At 42.0% G+C, this 17,853-nt stretch overlaps 1 protein-coding gene across 1 annotated transcript in view; it reads right to left on the bottom strand.

The window, feature by feature from the left end:
* Window positions 1–430: 430 nt before the first annotated feature.
* tbc1d32 (TBC1 domain family, member 32) overlaps window positions 431–17,853 on the bottom strand; it is a 96,351-nt gene continuing 78,928 nt past the window's right edge. Inside the window, exons 32-34 of the mRNA XM_061929957.2 lie at window positions 17,163–17,303; window positions 6,768–6,956; window positions 431–2,233 (exon numbers count right to left, since the gene is read on the bottom strand). Of these exons, the coding sequence (XP_061785941.2) occupies window positions 2,114–2,233; window positions 6,768–6,956; window positions 17,163–17,303 (450 nt within the window). The 3' untranslated portion in view covers window positions 431–2,113. The remainder of the gene's footprint in view (window positions 2,234–6,767; window positions 6,957–17,162; window positions 17,304–17,853) is intronic.

Below are 17,853 nucleotides of genomic sequence, written 5' to 3' on the forward strand. Positions count from 1 at the left end.
TGATTGAAAGTCCAGTCTTGAAAAATTCCTTATTTTAGAAATCAAATCCTCCATTTTTAGGGCGAAAAAAACGTCACAGTTTGAGGGAAGCGAAGCAGTTGTTGTCTGTTGTTTTCTTCTTCTACTTCTTAAGGGTTAACCGGTGTTGGCAGTTCATGACCTTTTGATATATCGCCCCCTACTTGAGGCAGAGGTACTTGCTACCGCATGGCCTGCCTTTTCTCCGTGGCAACAAACATGCGCCCCCTCGCATGCACACGCTCAATACACTTTGTGTGTAGCAGTGGAGGCACCTCCTGTGTCTGCCTCACTTCTTGTCTACCACATTATTTCCATTAGGAAACACAGAATTTCCGCGATTTTGACCATGAAAATGATCAAAATATACAGGAACCACACCAAAATCACACAGAAAGCATAGACCAAAAGAGAAATATAAAAACTTATTTGATTTTATTACTTTGTTTTTGAACATCTCATGGTTAAGCCACCTGGTGGCAAGGTGAGGCACTACCTCACTTGCCTCCACTGACAGCACGTCACTGTTATGTAACATCATTATTACATCTTGGTGACTACCTGATTCTCAACTCTCTTCCACCTCCTCTGCATTTGTTACAGTAGAAACGTTTTGTCTTCCCATGTTGTTTGGGTTTGACAGCTTTGAAGCTCGGAGGTTAGAAATGGTTAGCTTGTATTGCTAGTGACAGCTAGCAGTCGTAACTCATCTTTTTAGAGGAGTTTGTCTCCCCCGCCAGACTGTGTTCAAAACAGTAGTACCAGCAACACATCTGGCATTTTGGTCAAGATCTGTGGTTGGGAGGAATACAAAAATCTTTGAACGTAGAATCATTTCAGAGCTCTTTCTATTTCCATCTATTCTTGATTGGGGAATTGAGGCTGACCGGTTCAAGATCCAACAAAGATCCAAATTGGTCCAAAACCTTAAATAAAAACTAAACTAAAAATATACGAATTGACAAAAAAAAAACACTGACATTTTTCCCTCATGCGCATTTCAATCAAGTCTGTGGAATTCTCCATTTGGGCAAAAAGACAAAGATCTCGCTCCGTGGGGTGTCTGTTTTGGACGGTCTTGCACCCAGCAGATATGATCAACTTAAGGCTGCTTCTACACAGGCTATATTCCACCTAACCTTATCCCTGTCCACACACACACAATGCCATCGTTTAAGACCCCCTCCCTTCTCTGTCCGCCGGCGCAATGCGACCTAGTACGCATGCGCGGAAAAATTGCAGACGCGCATATATATTATGTCATAGTTACCTCTGACTTGGACGTGTATCCTTACCCTGTGTTTCAATGTAGCCTATTGCCACATTTATTTTAACAGTAAACCTTGCTTGCCTCACCATCAGCAGCTGTTAGACTGGCCCTATTGTAGTGAATCACACCTGATCCATCATACATAAATCATATCTTTAATGGACGTGTGAATGTATACAATGTGATAAAGAACAGTTTACAACAATAAATGTAGGGATCTAGATATTGTTCTTCAAGGCCTTATCTAAAACCGTCACTCAACATTGCTATGTTGGCGTCTGAGAAGTGTTGTATCCGAAATAGCTGCAATCGCCCGTTTCCTTCTCTTGAGGTATTCATGTGTGATTTCCACAAGTGTCTGTACATGTAGAAGGAGAAACACGGGCATGTCTGATGACTCGCCTCCATCATTCCAGTGGTTACCTCCAAGTTACGAAACCGGTTGTTATGAAGCTGGCTGTGGCGCGTTCTTTCTGACGTCACTTCCTGTGTGGGGCACGGTCTTTCTGGCGTCACTTCCTCTCCGAACTCAGTTTGTATACGATTGATGAGTCCACACAAAGTTAAGAGCCGGAGATTCAAGAAGTACACGGAGCACTTACCCGTGTAAAAAATTATCCAAGGAGGGGAACCTTAAACGATGGGTTAGTGTGGCTGACACAGGGCTTAGGCTAAATAATTAATTGTTTAAGGAGTTAATGTAGACAGGGTCTAAATCCTACTCCTGATCTTGATTGATAAAGTCTTTAATTTTTTCCAGCCAATTGCAATTTCCAGCCTAAAGCCTAAAGAGATATGGTAACATTAGCATTCTCCTCTCCACTGTCACTCTGTGGGGTGTCCAATAGTTTTCATGTCCGTGAGAACGATGTTCCTGTAGCGTCTCTCCAGAACTTCCATGAACTCCAGATAGTCACAGAACTTGAAGCCCTTAATTGGCTCTTCCTGCAAACACAATGTAAACAAGGTGTTACTATTTGGGGCCACCAATGTTTTGTCATCCCTCTCTCTATTGTTTAACCCCTCTAACCTGTTATCGCTATCTACATTTTGTCCCTCGACTCTGTCAATCTAGTCGAGACAGACGGCCACCCCACAGTGCCTGGGTTCTGATGGAAGTTTTTTCTTGCCTCCATCGCCAAGTCCTTGCTCAGATGTGGTTCAGATGGTTGTCTATGTATGCAGAGTGTTGTTCGGGCCTGACTTGTGAATCAACTTGACTCTCAACAGGTGTGAAGTGCAGTTGACTTTTTAGGCCAAACTGGAGAACTAAGCTAAAGAGGACAATCCAATTACTACTGGAAGAACTCCATTGTGTCCTGGCTGGTCCACCAATTTTATAGACCACTAAACCGAATACAATTGGAGTTGCCATGACAACATCAGATACTTTAGGCCTTTTATTATCAGCAAGTGTAGCATCAACATTATTCTAAAGCTGTTGCTTTACTGTCAAATTGTCACACATTGTTGCTTTAAACTTGTAGCAACAACGTGACAGCACAACTGTTTTAAATGAAGTCTGTGTCATTGTCTATGTTCATGCGACGCACTACAGGCTTGTCAGTACAAAGCTTGTCAGTACAAAGGAATTAAATAATGAGCAAACTGTAGCTGCACCGCACTGTTGGCCAATTGCTAAGAGTAGAGCTCCCACAGCAGAGCTCACACTTCACACTGCAACTCACGTACTGTTACTGCACAGCAGTGCACATACTTCAGCAGTTAAGCTCCTCCTCACAGACGCAAAACGACTGTAACAAGTCGTTTGGCTTTTGAAATTTTAATTTGGATGAAAAATAGATTTCACTTCTTGTGAGACAGACTGTGTGTGTGTGTGTGTGTGTATGTGTGTGTGTGTGTGTGTGTGTGTGTGTGCGTAAAATACGCCCTTCGCATTATCCCCCACCCGACCAAAATGAGAGCCAAGAGATCACGGCCGGCAGACACAGAAGCTGAAATATCCAAAAGTTAATGGTTCAATTCAGGATGAGAACTATGTTGAACTCTGTTACACACGCACGCACGCACGCACGCACGCACGCACGCACACACACACACACACACACACACACACACACACACACACACACACACACACACAAAGACTCACACACACACACAATCACTTCAATAGGATGAAAGGAGATCAACCCTTCATTGTTCTTGTGTGGACTAGCCAAAATGTCCTCACAAAAGAGAAATGTCTACCCGGAAAAGGTGGGATGTCTAGAGTTGTACCCCACCACCAAAGAAAGCCAACACACACACACTCACAGCTACACTGCGTAAGTGTGTCTCCTGCAGCCATATCAGATGCTGGCGCTCATTAGGCGCGCGTCCTGTGATAAAGCCTCCCTTAACTGTTCTTTTATTCACAGGAAGTGGGCGGCGGCTGATAGCGATGTTAACACGGCAGAGATAAGACGCGCCGGGACGCTTAATGAGTGTCGAGCCTCATTCACAGTATATTTGGCCGGAACGACTAATACAGAGTTTCACGCAAGCTTGGTCTTGGTGTGGGCACACCGCAATAAATAATTGTTGTTTGCTCATTATGGAGGTCTGTCGTCATCATCATCATCATCACCATGCTTGACTGCAGAGGTGTTCGCAGCATACAGATGATTCAGAACTGAGAGCCTTAATTAAAGGATATTGCCATATTTCAAGGAAGTATGCCATAGCTATATTTATGATGATAAACTATATTTGGTGTTTCCCACAAGACTGTAATCTATTAGTGGTGGTAGGTTGCGACATGCAAATTATAATTCATTTTGTTTGAAAGGGCAAAAAAAATTGTTATACATATATCATTTATTTCAAATAGGGCTGTCAATTTTAACGTGTTAACTCATGCGATTAATCACAAAACATTATTGCATTAATCATGTATAAATGCAGATTACCGTATTTTTTGGACTATAAGTCGAGGTTTTTTTCATAGTTTGGCCGTGGGTGCGACGTATACTCCGGAGCGACTTATGTGTGAAATTATTAACATATTACCGTAAAATATCAAATAATATTATTTAGCTCATTCGCGTGAGCGACGAAGAAAATGTCCGCAATCGTCACACACACAACAGCAATCGTCACTCACACGCCAACCAATAAGAATTTGGCGGGGGCGGGTCATGGCAGAAGTGCATTGTGGGTTTTAGAATGCTAACTGCTATATGCTATATGCTATACGCTACTGCCGGAGCTATTAAAATAGATCACAGCAACATTGGCGGTAACTTATAAAAACTGAGAAGGACTGAACTAAAATGGCACCGAAAAGGAAATCATATACTGCAGATTACAAGTTGGACGTAGTGAAATATGCACCAGAAAACGGCGATCAAGCAGCAGAAAGAATGGACGCTAGCGGCGCATACCAGAGGTGACACCGTGGAGGAAGATTTCATCGGATTTAGCGATCGGGAGTGACAGATTGTTTGGTAAACCTTTAGCATGTTCTATATGTTATAGTTATTTGAATGACTCTTGCCATGATGTGTTGCGTTAACATACCAGGCACGTTCTCAGTTGGTTATTTATGCCTCATATAACGTACACTTATTCAGCCTGTTGTTCACTATTCTTTATTTATTTTAAATTGCCTTTCTAATGTCTATTCTTGGTGTTGGATTTTATCAAATACATTTCCCCCAAAAATGCGACTTATACTCCAGTGCGACGTATATATGTTTTTTTTCTTCTTTATTGTGCATTTTCGGCCGGTGCAACGTATACTCCGGAGCGACTTATAGTCCGAAAAATACGGTAATCGCGCAATTTATTTTGGCCAGCTGTTATAAGCTCAGCGATCAGGTCAATGCATACATCCATGCAAAGATGAGTGAGGAAACTAACTGGTGTGCTTCCTGGCAAATTTTACTTCAAAATAAACGCAGACGTGACTTTAGATAGAACTGTTAGCAAAATTACGTACATTCAAATAAAACATTTAAACATGTTTGTCGTTATGGCATTCTGATAATAAAATTGCATTGTATTAAAAGTTCATTTAAATTACACGCGCAAGTAATTTTCTGCCATTAATCATCATTACTCATAATGAAAAAGTGTGATTAATCAGATTACATTTTTTAATCATTTGACAGCACTATTTTATTTCTTCTATGATGTGTCACAGGCTTTAAAAAAAAGAGCCGAGGTCCACTTTTAGGCACCTCTGGTATACATAGTTCAACAGGAAGGTGAACCATTACCAAACAATGGAGTGTCTTTAGGCTTCTTAGCACTATCGCTACTCACGACTACCGCTAGTCAAAGGCTGGGCTGCACGCTTGTTCAGCTGATCTGCACGTTTTAGCATCTTACCATTCATGGCGGTGGCAATGCACACTTACCGGGCTTGCACTGAGCCTAGTCTATAAAATCCGCTACACCTCCCTGATACCGAAGTACATGTCAAACTACTTCCATAACGTAAATGACCGCCATAACCACAACACCAGAGGGAGCTCCACAAACCATGTTAAACCCAGATTCCGATCTAACAAAGGTCTTAACTCATTCTCCTTCTATGCCACATCAATATGGAATGCACTCCCAACAGGTGTAAAAGAAAGTGCATCTCTATCCTCCTTCAAACCCACACTAAAAGAACACCTCCAGGCAACTTCAATCCTAGACTAACACCCTCCCCCCTCCACATCCCACCTCCTCGGATTGTAAATAATCAAATGTAAATAATCAAATGTATATACTTGTTCTTATACTTTCTGAACTCACTATGTTCACTCCTCGCTGTACATATCCTACGAAGTCAGACCTACACTGTCAATGTCCATTTCTCAGATGATGCAATTGTTGATGACTGAAGTGCTGATATCAACCAAACCTAACCCCCCTCCCCAACCCCCCCTCCACATCCCACCCCCCATATTGTAAATAATGTAAATAATTCAATGTATATACTCTGATGATTAACTTGTGTGATGACTGTATTATGATGATAGTATATATTTGTACTATGAATTGATTTACGTGGAACCCGACTTAAACAAGTTGAAAAACTTATTTGGGTGTTACCATTTAGTGGTCAATTGTACGGAATATGTACTGTACTGTACAATCTACTCATAAAAGTTTCAATCAATCAACTGTGTGAGTGACCGGCATGTTTGTTTATGCTTTTTGGGTGGGCCAGGGGCATTAGAGGGTGTGGTCTGGCAACCTCCTGGTGCAGACGGCTCCTGTGATCGTGTTTAGGTGTGTACTGCATGCGTGTGTATGTGTGTGTGAGACTGATGATGGGGGGAGGTGGGTCATCGGGGCATTGTTTTTAAATTTTAAAGCACTTTGTTGCATTTTTGGTATAAATTGAGTTTGATTAACATCAATAAGGCTTCAGCATCACCATATGATACACATATTTCATATTTTTAAAACTGAAACAGGTTAATTATATTTGCATGACTTCCTGTGGGGAAAAATGATACAGAGGTGTTTTGTTGCCCACCTTGAGGAAGACCTGCAGCTCACTAGACTGCGTGCGCTCCAGGAGGTCGGGCTGCAGGTGTTTGAAGAGGGCCAGACAGGTGTAGACCTGGTAGTCAGGGCCCAGAAGCACACAGGTGCACACATAGTGGCAGATTTCAGGCCAGTCCAGAAAGTTCCAGAAGCATTGAGCCAGCCAGTGAAGGCACATCTGTGGGAGGGCCAAAGAAAAGAAGATTGAAACCAGTTGTGTTCATGAGAATGTGTAAACACATTAGACGTTTGGACACCAATAGAAACACACACGTCTGGAGTCTAATTTAGCATTTTGCTGACACTGCCTCCATCATCTGTCTGGAAACATGGCGAAGGAGGGTTAGCTGGCGGCAGCGTTGAATATTGAGCAGGGATTAAGGGACGTGAAGACAAGTTGCTGGTGTTTATTTCTCTTCCTGCTCAACAAGCTCCGCCCGCCTGCTCTCACTGATCAGTTACAGTGAAGCAGATGGCGGCTTCCTCGATGAGGAGAGACAATCAGCAGTGATGCAAACACAGCAGTCCAAGTACAGTGAAGCGTCCCGGTTTGGACTGTGATTCAAAGCAAGAACAACACCTTTTTCCACAGCATGCGCTTTCCAGTCTTAAGATGGATTTTAATAGTTACAAATCTCTCTTTTACTTGGCTATTGAGATAGGTTCCAGCACCCCCGCGACCCCAAAAGGGACAAGCGGTAGAAAATGGATGGATGGATGGATGGAGGCCCACACACATACACACGCACACATACACACACTCGCCTCCTCAGGTTAACGGAAACATTTCAAAAGCTTTCCAAAGGAGTGTGGGGGAGGGAGTGTGTGTGCGTGCGCATGGGGCCATCATCACCTTGAAGAGCATGAGGACGAGTGGAATGCTAACTCTTCTGCTCCGCATCTGAGATGCAAATCACTGAGCGTCGTGTGAACCTCTCCTGCCATGGAACCACAAAGGGCGCCTTACTCACATTTTAAGGAGGGGAAACAAAATAGCTTGAATAGCAGAAAGAGCGAGAAAAAAAGACTTCACGCCATTTGGGGTATTTCAAAGCCAAAATGCACTGTAGTCCTTTAGCATCAGAATTGAAAAAATATTTATTCTACTTCAGTCCAGTCTTTAGGGCCATTTGCTTGGTATTAATAACATATTTTTTCAACATAAAATATGATAATATACATATTGAAATACTCAAAAATGTGTATTGGCCCATCTCAACTTTAATTTCATTTTGTACAAGGTTCCTAAGCCGAAGATGGCGCATTGAGTAACAGGACTGAAAAAACATAAGTGAGTTGTTGGCATAGGATTAGCAAATACATGAAACCACATGACATTTATGCTACTAGTATATTGATACTAAGCACATTACAGTGATTCAACAATAGATTGTTTTATAAACAAAAATAATTTAGGTACAGTAATAGGACTGTGCTGAGATTTAAACAAATGCAGTCATAATTGGAATATACAGAAACATACATGTGTGAAGTTACTTTTAAACTTCTCATGGCCTGCAGAGAATCTGAATGATGCCATGTGTGACAATGTTTTAGAGTGGGCTGGTAAAGTGTTAGGGTAACAGGACTGAGTGAAAAATGTGAAATTAAATAATATATAGTTGGGATAAGAATTACCGCACATACGTAAAAAAAAAAAAACATTTCTGAAGGATTGTAATATTGTATTTAATGTTACATTTTAGAAAGCCATCTTTCTACGGTGCAAGTTGGTTTAAATGAATCTTTTAAAAGTGAATTAATTTACTATGCATTCCAACTAATGTGCAAGACAGTTTGCCTCATCAAAACGTTTATTTTACAGTACATTTTTTCATGCAATTATAAATTGTATTTCCTGGGGACGCAAATGGCTACAAAGGCATCGAGGGCATTTGTATGTATGGACGACAATAAAAGCATTTAATATATCTGTATGTGGAATTAAACTATGGAAATAAACTTAAACAATGTACTACAATGAGCCAGTTTAAGAAACAGTACAAGCAGTTGGTGTTTATAAAGTAGACAGTGTAACAATTAGAGTAAAGTGTATGATATTACAAAAATATATTCATTATAGTACAGGGGTGGAATAAAATGGGCTCTGCCTCATCCTACTCTTTTTGGACTTATAACCGTTCCCTATCTCAGGTTACCCTGTGTCTCTCTACTCTGACTATGTATCCCAACCCAACTGGTCAAGACAGACGGCCTCCTCACAATGCCCGGGTTCTTTCCTTTATTTTTCTTCCCTAAGGGGAGTTTTTCTGCGTCTATCGCCCAATGCCTGCTCACATGGAGTTCAGTTTGCTACATATAAAAACTAGCTGCATTTAAAAAAAAACAAAAAAAACTGCCATTCTAAATGCCGCAATAGCTACGACATTAGCCTGCTCTCCAACCACATGGGACAAGCACAGGAGCTCTTGAGCAGAGTGGAGTCAGAATGCGCCAAGGTTTCTGACTTGCCGCAAGGTTTCAGTTTTATTGGCTGAATGCCAAGAAAACTGAAGTGATCACCTATAACATCCAAGCAGAACACCAACATCTTACAACAACAGGAGGCACTGCTCTGAAGGAAGTCAATGACTTCAAGTACCTTGGCTCATGGGTCAACTCAACAGAGCAGGATCTAAAAGTAAGGAAGGCACTTGCATGGAGGGCCCTGAACGGTAAGGCCAGTGTGTGGAACTACAATCTCCCCCGACAAATCAAACTCAGCTTCTTCTACGCCAGTGGTCCCCAACCACCAGGCCGCACAAGAAAAAAAAAAAAATTAAAAAAAATGTTGTTTTTTTATTTTATTTTATTAATTTTTTTATTAAATCAACATAAAAACACAATATATACACTATATATCAATGTATATCAATACAGTCTGCAGGGATACAGTCCATAAGAACACACGATTGTATTTCTTTATAAAAAATAAAATAAAAATAAAAAAAAACACCCCCAAATTTTCAAGCGTTGTTGGGGACCACTGTTCTACGCGACTGTGGAATCTGTTCTCCTATATGGCAGTGAATGCTGGACCCTGAAGCCAACCCTGCAGAAGTCTCTAGATGGGTGCTACACCAGAATGCTCAACATCAGCACACATGTACACGTTACCAACGAGAATCTGTATGCTGGAATACACAGGGTAAGCGACAAAATAGCAGCCAGGAGAATGAGACTAGCAGGACACTGCCAAAGACACCAGTAGCTGCCAGCCAGCAAACTGGTACTGTGGGAGCCAACACATGGGCACCGGTCACGAGGACGTCCCACTGTAACATATGTGGATGTACTCAAGAATGATGCGGGAGCACAAAGCACCAACAAGCTAGCCAGATGTATGGAGAACCAGGATGACTGGAGACAACGATGGAAGGCTCGTCTGAGGACGACCGAGAGAGATAGCAATTCAAGTGTAACCCACATCACACATGACAGTTTTTAAAGCTGACATGTCAGCTGATTTTAAGCGACGTCTGGATTGGCTGCCGCTACTCCAATCAGTGCAGATGTAAGTAATCAGCTGCTCCTGGCAGTAGATGGCGGCAGTATCGACGCACAATACCTTCTTTCTTTGTAAATTATCCACTCAGCTAAAATAACGAAACTGTAAGATGCAAAGACTTATGTCAACTTGACTATCATCTTTTTAGTTAGAATTCCATGCAGTGCATGTAATTGGTTGAATGCACAATGTGCACCCTGAACTCCATTGTAAAAATGTGTTTTTCTACATTTATTGTGTTTGTTCTATTTTTGTTCATGGTTAAATCTACCATGTTTGCATTGGTTACGTTTGTAGTTATGTTACCTTGGTTTTGGCTATGGTGTCATTTTGATAATTGTTTTGTGTGTATTATGATTGTACAAACCCTGTTTCCATATGAGTTGGGAAATTGTGTTAGATGTAAATATAAACGGAATACAATGATTTGAAAATCCTTTGCAACCCATATGAATGCACTACAAAGACAAGATATTTGATGTTCAAACTCATAAACTATTTTTTTTTTGCAAATAATAATTTAACTTAGAATTTCATGGCTGCAACACGTGCCAAAGTAGTTGGGAAAGGGCATGTTCACCACTGTGTTACATGGCCTTTTTCTTTTAACAACACTCAGTAAACATTTGGGAACTGAGGAGACACATTTTTGAAGCTTCTCAGGTGGAATTCTTTCCCATTCTTGCTTGATGTACAGCTTAAGTTGTTCAACAGTCCGGGGGTCTCCGTTGTGGTATTTTAGGCTTCATAATGCGCCACACATTTTCAATGGGAGACAGGTCTGGACTACAGGCAGGCCAGTCTAGTACCCGCACTCTTTTACTCTGAAGCCACGTTGATGTAACACGTGGCTTGGCATTGTCTTGCTGAAATAAGCAGGGGCGTCCATGGTAACGTTGCTTGGATGGCAAAATATGTTGCTCCAAAACCTGTATGTACCTTTCAGCATTAATGGCGCCTTCACAGATGTGTAAGTTACTCATGTCTTGGGCACTAATACACCCCCATACCATCACAGATGCTGGCTTTTCAACTTTGTGCCTATAACAATCCGGATGGTTCTTTTCCTCTTTGGTCCGGGAGGACACGACGTCCACAGTTTCCAAAAACAATTTGAAATGTGGACTCGTCAGACCACAGAACACTTTTCCACTTTGTATCAGTCCATCTTAGATGAGCTCAGGCCCAGCGAAGCCGACGGCGTTTCTGAGTGTTGTTGATAAACGGTTTTCGCCTTGCATAGGAGAGTTTTAACTTGCACTTACAGATGTAGCGACCAACTGTAGTTACTTACAGTAGGTTTATGAAGTGTTCCTGAGCCCATGCCGTGATATCCTTTACACACTGATGTCGCTTGTTGATGCTGTACAGCCTGAGGGATCGAAGGTCACGGGCTTAGCTGCTTACGTGCAGTGATTTCTCCAGATTCTCTGAACCCTTTGATGATATTACGGACCGTAGATGGTGAAATCCCTAAATTCCTTGCAATAGCTGGTTGAGAAAGGTTTTTCTTAAACTGTTCAACAATTTGCTCACGCATTTGTTGACAAAGTGGTGACCCTCGACCCATCCTTGTTTGTGAATGACTGAGTCTTTCATGGAAGCTGCTTTTATACCCAATCATGGCACCCACCTGTTCCCAATTAGCCTGTTCACCTGTGGGATGTTCCAAATAAGTGTTTGATGAGCATTCCTCAACTTTATCAGTATTTATCGCCACCTTTCCCAACTTCTTTGTCACGTGTTGCTGGCATCAAATTCTAAAGTCAATGATTATTTAAAAAAAAAAAAAGTTTATCAGTTTGAACATCAAATATGTTGTCTTTGTAGCATATTCAACTGAATATGGGTTGAAAATGATTTGCAAATCATTGTATTCCGTTTATATTTACATTTAACACAATTTCCCAACTCATATGGAAACGGGGTTTGTAATATTTCAATCAATCAATCAATCAATGTTTATTTATATAGCCCTAAATCACAAGTGTCTCAAAGGGCTGCACAAGCCACAACGACATCCTCGGTATAGCCCACATAAGGGCAAGGAAAAACTCACCCCAGTGGGACGTCGATGTGAATGACTATGAGAAACCTTGGAGAGGACCGCATATGTGGGTAACCCCCCCCCTCTAGGGAGACCGAATGCAATGGATGTCGAGTGGGTCTAACATAATATTGTGAGAGTCCAGTCCATAGTGGATCCAGCATAACAGTAAGAGTCCAGTCCACAGTGGGGTCAGCAGGAAACCATCCCGAGCGGAGACGGGTCAGCAGCGCAGAGATGTTCCCAACCGATATACAGGCGAGCGGTCCACCCCGGGTCCCGACCCCGGACAGCCAGCACCCCATTCATGGCCACCGGATCTGTGTGTCTCCCCTTCCACAAGGGATAGGGGGGAGCAGAGGAGAAAAGAAAAGAAACGGCAGATCAACTGGTCTAAAAAAAGGGGGGCTAGTCAAAGGCTAGAGTATACAAATGAGTTTTGAGATGGGACTTAAATGTTTCTACTGAGGTAGCATCTCTAACTGTTACCGGGAGGGCATTCCATAGTGCTGGAGCCCGAATAGAAAACGCTCTACAGCCCGCAGACTTTTTTTGGGCTCTGGGAATCTCTAATAAGCCGGAGTTCTTTGAACGCAGATTTCTTGCCGGGACATATGGTACAATACAATCGGCAAGATAGGCTGGAGCTAGACCGTGTAGTATTTTATACGTAAGTAGTAAAACCTTAAAGTCACATCTTAAGTGCACAGGAAGCCAGTGCAGGTGAGCCAGTATAGGCGTAATATGATCAAACTTTCTTGTTCTTGTCAAAAGTCTAGCAGCCGCATTTTGTACCAACTGTAATCTTTTAATGCTAGACATAGGGAGACCCGAAAATAATACGTTACAGTAGTCGAGACGAGACGTAACGAACGCATGAATAATGATCTCAGCGTCGCTAGTGGACAAAATGGAACGAATTTTAGCGATATTACGGAGATGAAAGAAGGCCGTTTTAGTAACACTCTTAATGTGTGACTCAAAGGAGAGAGTTGGGTCGAAGATAATACCCAGATTCTTTACTGAGTCGCTTTGTGTAATTGTTTGGTTGTCAAATGTTAAGGTGGTATTATCAAATAAATGTCGGTGTTTAGCAGGACCGATAATCAGCATTTCCGTTTTCTTAGTGTTGAGTTGCAAGAAGTTAGCGGACATCCATTGTTTAATTTCATTAAGACACGCCTCCAGCTGACTACAATCCGGCGTGTTGGTCAGCTTTAGGGGCATGTAGAGTTGGGTGTCATCAGCATAGCAATGAAAGCTAACACCGTATTTGCGTATGATGTCGCCTAGCGGCAACATGTAAATACTAAAGAGTGCAGGGCCAAGAACCGAACCTTGGGGGACTCCGCACGTTACCTTAACATAGTCCGAGGTCACATTGTTATGGGAGACGCACTGCATCCTGTCAGTAAGATAAGAGTTAAACCACGACAAGGCTAAGTCTGACATACCAATACGTGTTTTGATACGCTCTAATAAAATGTTATGATCGACGGTATCGAAAGCAGCGCTAAGATCAAGAAGCAGCAACATAGATGACGCATCAGAATCCATCGTTAGCAGTAGATCATTAGTCATTTTTGCGAGGGCTGTCTCCGTAGAGTGATTTGCCCTGAAACCGGATTGAAAAGGTTCACAGAGATTGTTAGACATTAAGTGTTCATTTAGCTGCTGTGCGACAATTTTTTCGAGGATTTTCGAGATAAACGGAAGGTGGGACACCGGCCGGTAGTTTACCATGAGGTCAGGATCGAGGTTAGGTCTTTTGAGCAAAGGATGAATAACCGCTTTTTTGAATGCTAGTGGAACAGTGCCAGAGGAAAGTGATACGTTTATAATATTTAGCACTGATGGACCTAATAATACAAAAAGCTCCTTAATAAGTTTCCCAGGAAATGGGTCAAGTAAACATGTTGTTTGTTTTGTCCCATTGACACATCTTAACAATTCCTCTAGTGTTATTTCATCAAAGAGAGAGAAACTATTTTGGAGGGCGGTATCCTTCGTAGATACAGTCGTATCTGTGTTAATAGAACCCAGTTGTAGCTGCGATGCATTGTCTTTAATCTCCTTTCTAATGAGTTCAATTTTCTTATTAAAGAAATTCATAAAATCATCTGCTGAGTGGGTGGAGCTACTGGGAGGAGTCCCTTGTTGGGTTAGCGATGCTACTGTTCTAAACAAAAATTACGGATCATTTTTGTTGAGGTGGATGAGATTTGAGTAATATTTAGCTTTAGCTAGGGTAAGCATGTGTTTATAAGTCATTAAACTATCACTCCATGCTTAATGGAAAACCTCAAGTTTAGTAGCGCGCCATTTGCGTTCCAGCTTTCTACATGATAATTTATGGGCTCTAGTTTCTTCTGTAAACCATGGGGTGCGCCTTTTAGGGGCTCTTTTAAGCTTTAGCGGTGCTATACTATCAATGGTGTCGCGCAGGGCGTCGTTAAAGTTGTTAATGAGGTTATCAATAGAGCCGACATAATTTGGGAATGGTGCCATTACCGAAGGCAGTAGGCCAGCAAGAGTCATCGTTGTGGCAGCATTGATGTTGCGGCTGCTATAGTAGTTATTATTATTAGTTTGTTGACAATGAGTCAGAACTTCAAATTTTATAAGGTAATGATCGGACATTACTTTAGTATACGGGAGTATCGTAACTTTGGAGGTGGTGACACCCCTGACCAGCACTAGATCTATCGTATTTCCGTTGCGATGCGTAGGTTCATTTATTATTTGTGTAAGACCACAGCTATCAATTATAGTCTGGAGCGCCATGCACTGAGGGTCCGATGGGGTATTCATATGGATATTAAAGTCCCCCATTATGATTATATTGTCGGCGTGCGTCACTAAATCAGCAACGAACTCTGAAAATTCACTGATGAAGTCCGAATTGGGTCCTGGGGGGCGGTAGATAACAGCCAGGTGGAGAGGCAGTGGTGTGACAAACCTCATAGTAAGCATCTCAAACGAGTTATATTTATTATTTAGGTTTGGGGTAAGATTAAAGTTTTTATTGTGTATGAGTGCAACTCCCCCACCCCTTTTAATGGGAGGGGCAATATGCGCTCCCGCATAGCCAGGAGGAGACGCCTCACCCAGCGCAAAGAAATCGTCTGGTTTGAGCCAGGTCTCGGCGAGACCAATAACGTCAAGATTATTGTCTTTAATGACCTCATTAACTAATAGCGTTTTGGAAGATAATGATCTTATGTTTAAGAAGCCCATATTATAGGTAGTGGGCTGTTTTGAGGAGTTTTTGTTGAAATTATCCGTAGTAGCAATATTAATAATGTTGTGTTTATTATGTGTAGTGCACTTTAAATAATTTCGACCATATCTAGGAATTGATATGACGGGAATTTTCCGATTGTTTGCTTGATGTTGTGATAAACCGAACGCATCATAACTTGCCACCTCAGTAGAGTGCATGTCTACTTCTGACACAGAAAAAACATTTTTTGAGTTGTGTATTGTTCTAAAATAGTTGCTATGTGTGCAGGTATTATCCAGCCTGGCGCTGGCTAGTTCTATTTTAACAAACTTCTCACCCGGACTAGCGCTTCTTTGAGGATTAGCCTTTCGCTTTGTTGTTAGCCCCGCTCGGCATCCCCGCTTCTGCTTCCGCTCACACCGCTTACGTGTCTTCCGTTGACGGTCCCCGCTGGCACTTAACTCCGCTGCTTTAGAGGCCGCTGGATGTAGCCAGCGAAGAATCCCCATGCTAGCGAGGAGGTCGAAAGTACCTGCATCTTTCAGCCTATAACGGCCCGATCTATCCACATCCAGAATCGTCTGTCGGTCGTATCTGATCACGAAGTGTCCACGCTGTGAGCCAGCCATGAAATAGACAGAATTGACGGGTATTTTTGCCAAATCGCTCTACACTTCCAAGAGCGTCTGCAAGTCGCTGCCATCAGGGCGCCGCCATCTTGTCGCCGCCATCTTGTCTTATCATTGAATGAAGATAAATTCATCTGTTGTGGCAGTTGCGGATTTCACCAAAGCGGCAGTTTGAGGAAACACTTTGATTGCCTTTCTAGACGTTTTTAATGGTGAACTGTCAACATGAGAATCATAAACAGGATGTGCTTGAAGTTTAATGGCTTTGTAAATACACTGACACAAAGTCCAGGTTCATTGTGGTCTTCACGTGGTTTTTGAAACTGCACCATTTTTTTCCTCAGAATTTTCAACGAATTTGAAGTGTTTTTCCAAGAGGATTATTTGTAATATGCACATTTTCAGAATGTGTTTGTTCTATTTTGGGGCAAAGTAAGACAAAGAAAACAATCTATAGTGGTCTTTATGTTTAAGTTTTAATGCCATGATTTCACCAGTCTAGCCCGTGCAAAAATAGATTTCCTCCATGCAGCCCCTGAGCTAAAATGAGCTTGACACCCCGAGCGTAAACCCAACTCACGTTCCTCGTCGTGAGACAGGTTACTATTACCATGCTGATGATGTGTTGTTGCAATAGTAATCTAGAGATTAAATGAGAAATGCCACAAAAAGGCTAAGATAACTGAAGTCAAAGGTTCTTACAGCAGCCCTTTTCACCTCAAATTTTATGTATTGCGAGGTGTTTCTAATGTATTATACAGTGAGTGTACATCCGACAATAAACAGGAGCCTCCACAAAGAAAATGTGATCAATACCACTTTTTATAAGCAGATAGTCTGGATACTCTCACTTGTAAAATCAGCTGGGGTAATAATGGCAATCCATTAACTATTTCACGTTCTTTGCACTATTGTTTGATACATGCAAAAAGGGAGACGGGAAGACAGACAGGGGATGAAAACAAGAATCGTGGTACCTGGGATGGAGTGAAACCAGACATCCTGAAGGCAGAGTGGACCAATGGAAGTTCGGCCTTCAGGAGCATCTCCACATAGTGAGCCGTGCTCCAGTAGACAGGTGGGATCCCCGACTCGGCCACTTGCACAGTAACGACAACCTGCAATGATGACAAGAGTTTTTCATTATTATTAGGTTTTTTTTTTACTGCTCATTGAACAGCAACAATCAGTGTGCATGTGTAAATGAGTGGGATAGGGAAAATGTTAAAGGTTTAATTTTTCTTATTTTCTGAAAATACTTTAAATACAAATGCTAATGAGTGTGTGTCCTCCTTCCACACTCCTTAATGTTATGTTGTTGTACTGTAAGTCAGTGTTTCTTAACCACAAGGACTATTGTTGAGCAGCGAGCACTACCTACAGGGCTGCCAAAAAATATGTTTCTCAGTTGTGGTCCGTATGGGCCACAGCGGTAATCAGTTGTAATACCACTTGTGGCAGTAATGGCAATCTCAAACAAACAGAAGAAGACTGGAGCTAAAGTCATAAGGCCCTTTTCTACCGCAGGAATTTTTTCAGGAACTTTCCCACTTACCCAGGTAAATAAAGTCTCCCCTGTGTTTCCACCAAAAACAGCCTGGGAAGATTTAGTTCTTCAGGAACCTTTCGTAGTTCCTCCTAGCTAGATGGGAATTGAAACTCTCTCTG

Source organism: Nerophis lumbriciformis, linkage group LG34 (assembly GCF_033978685.3).
Source record: "Nerophis lumbriciformis linkage group LG34, RoL_Nlum_v2.1, whole genome shotgun sequence".
NCBI lineage: Eukaryota > Metazoa > Chordata > Actinopteri > Syngnathiformes > Syngnathidae > Nerophis > Nerophis lumbriciformis.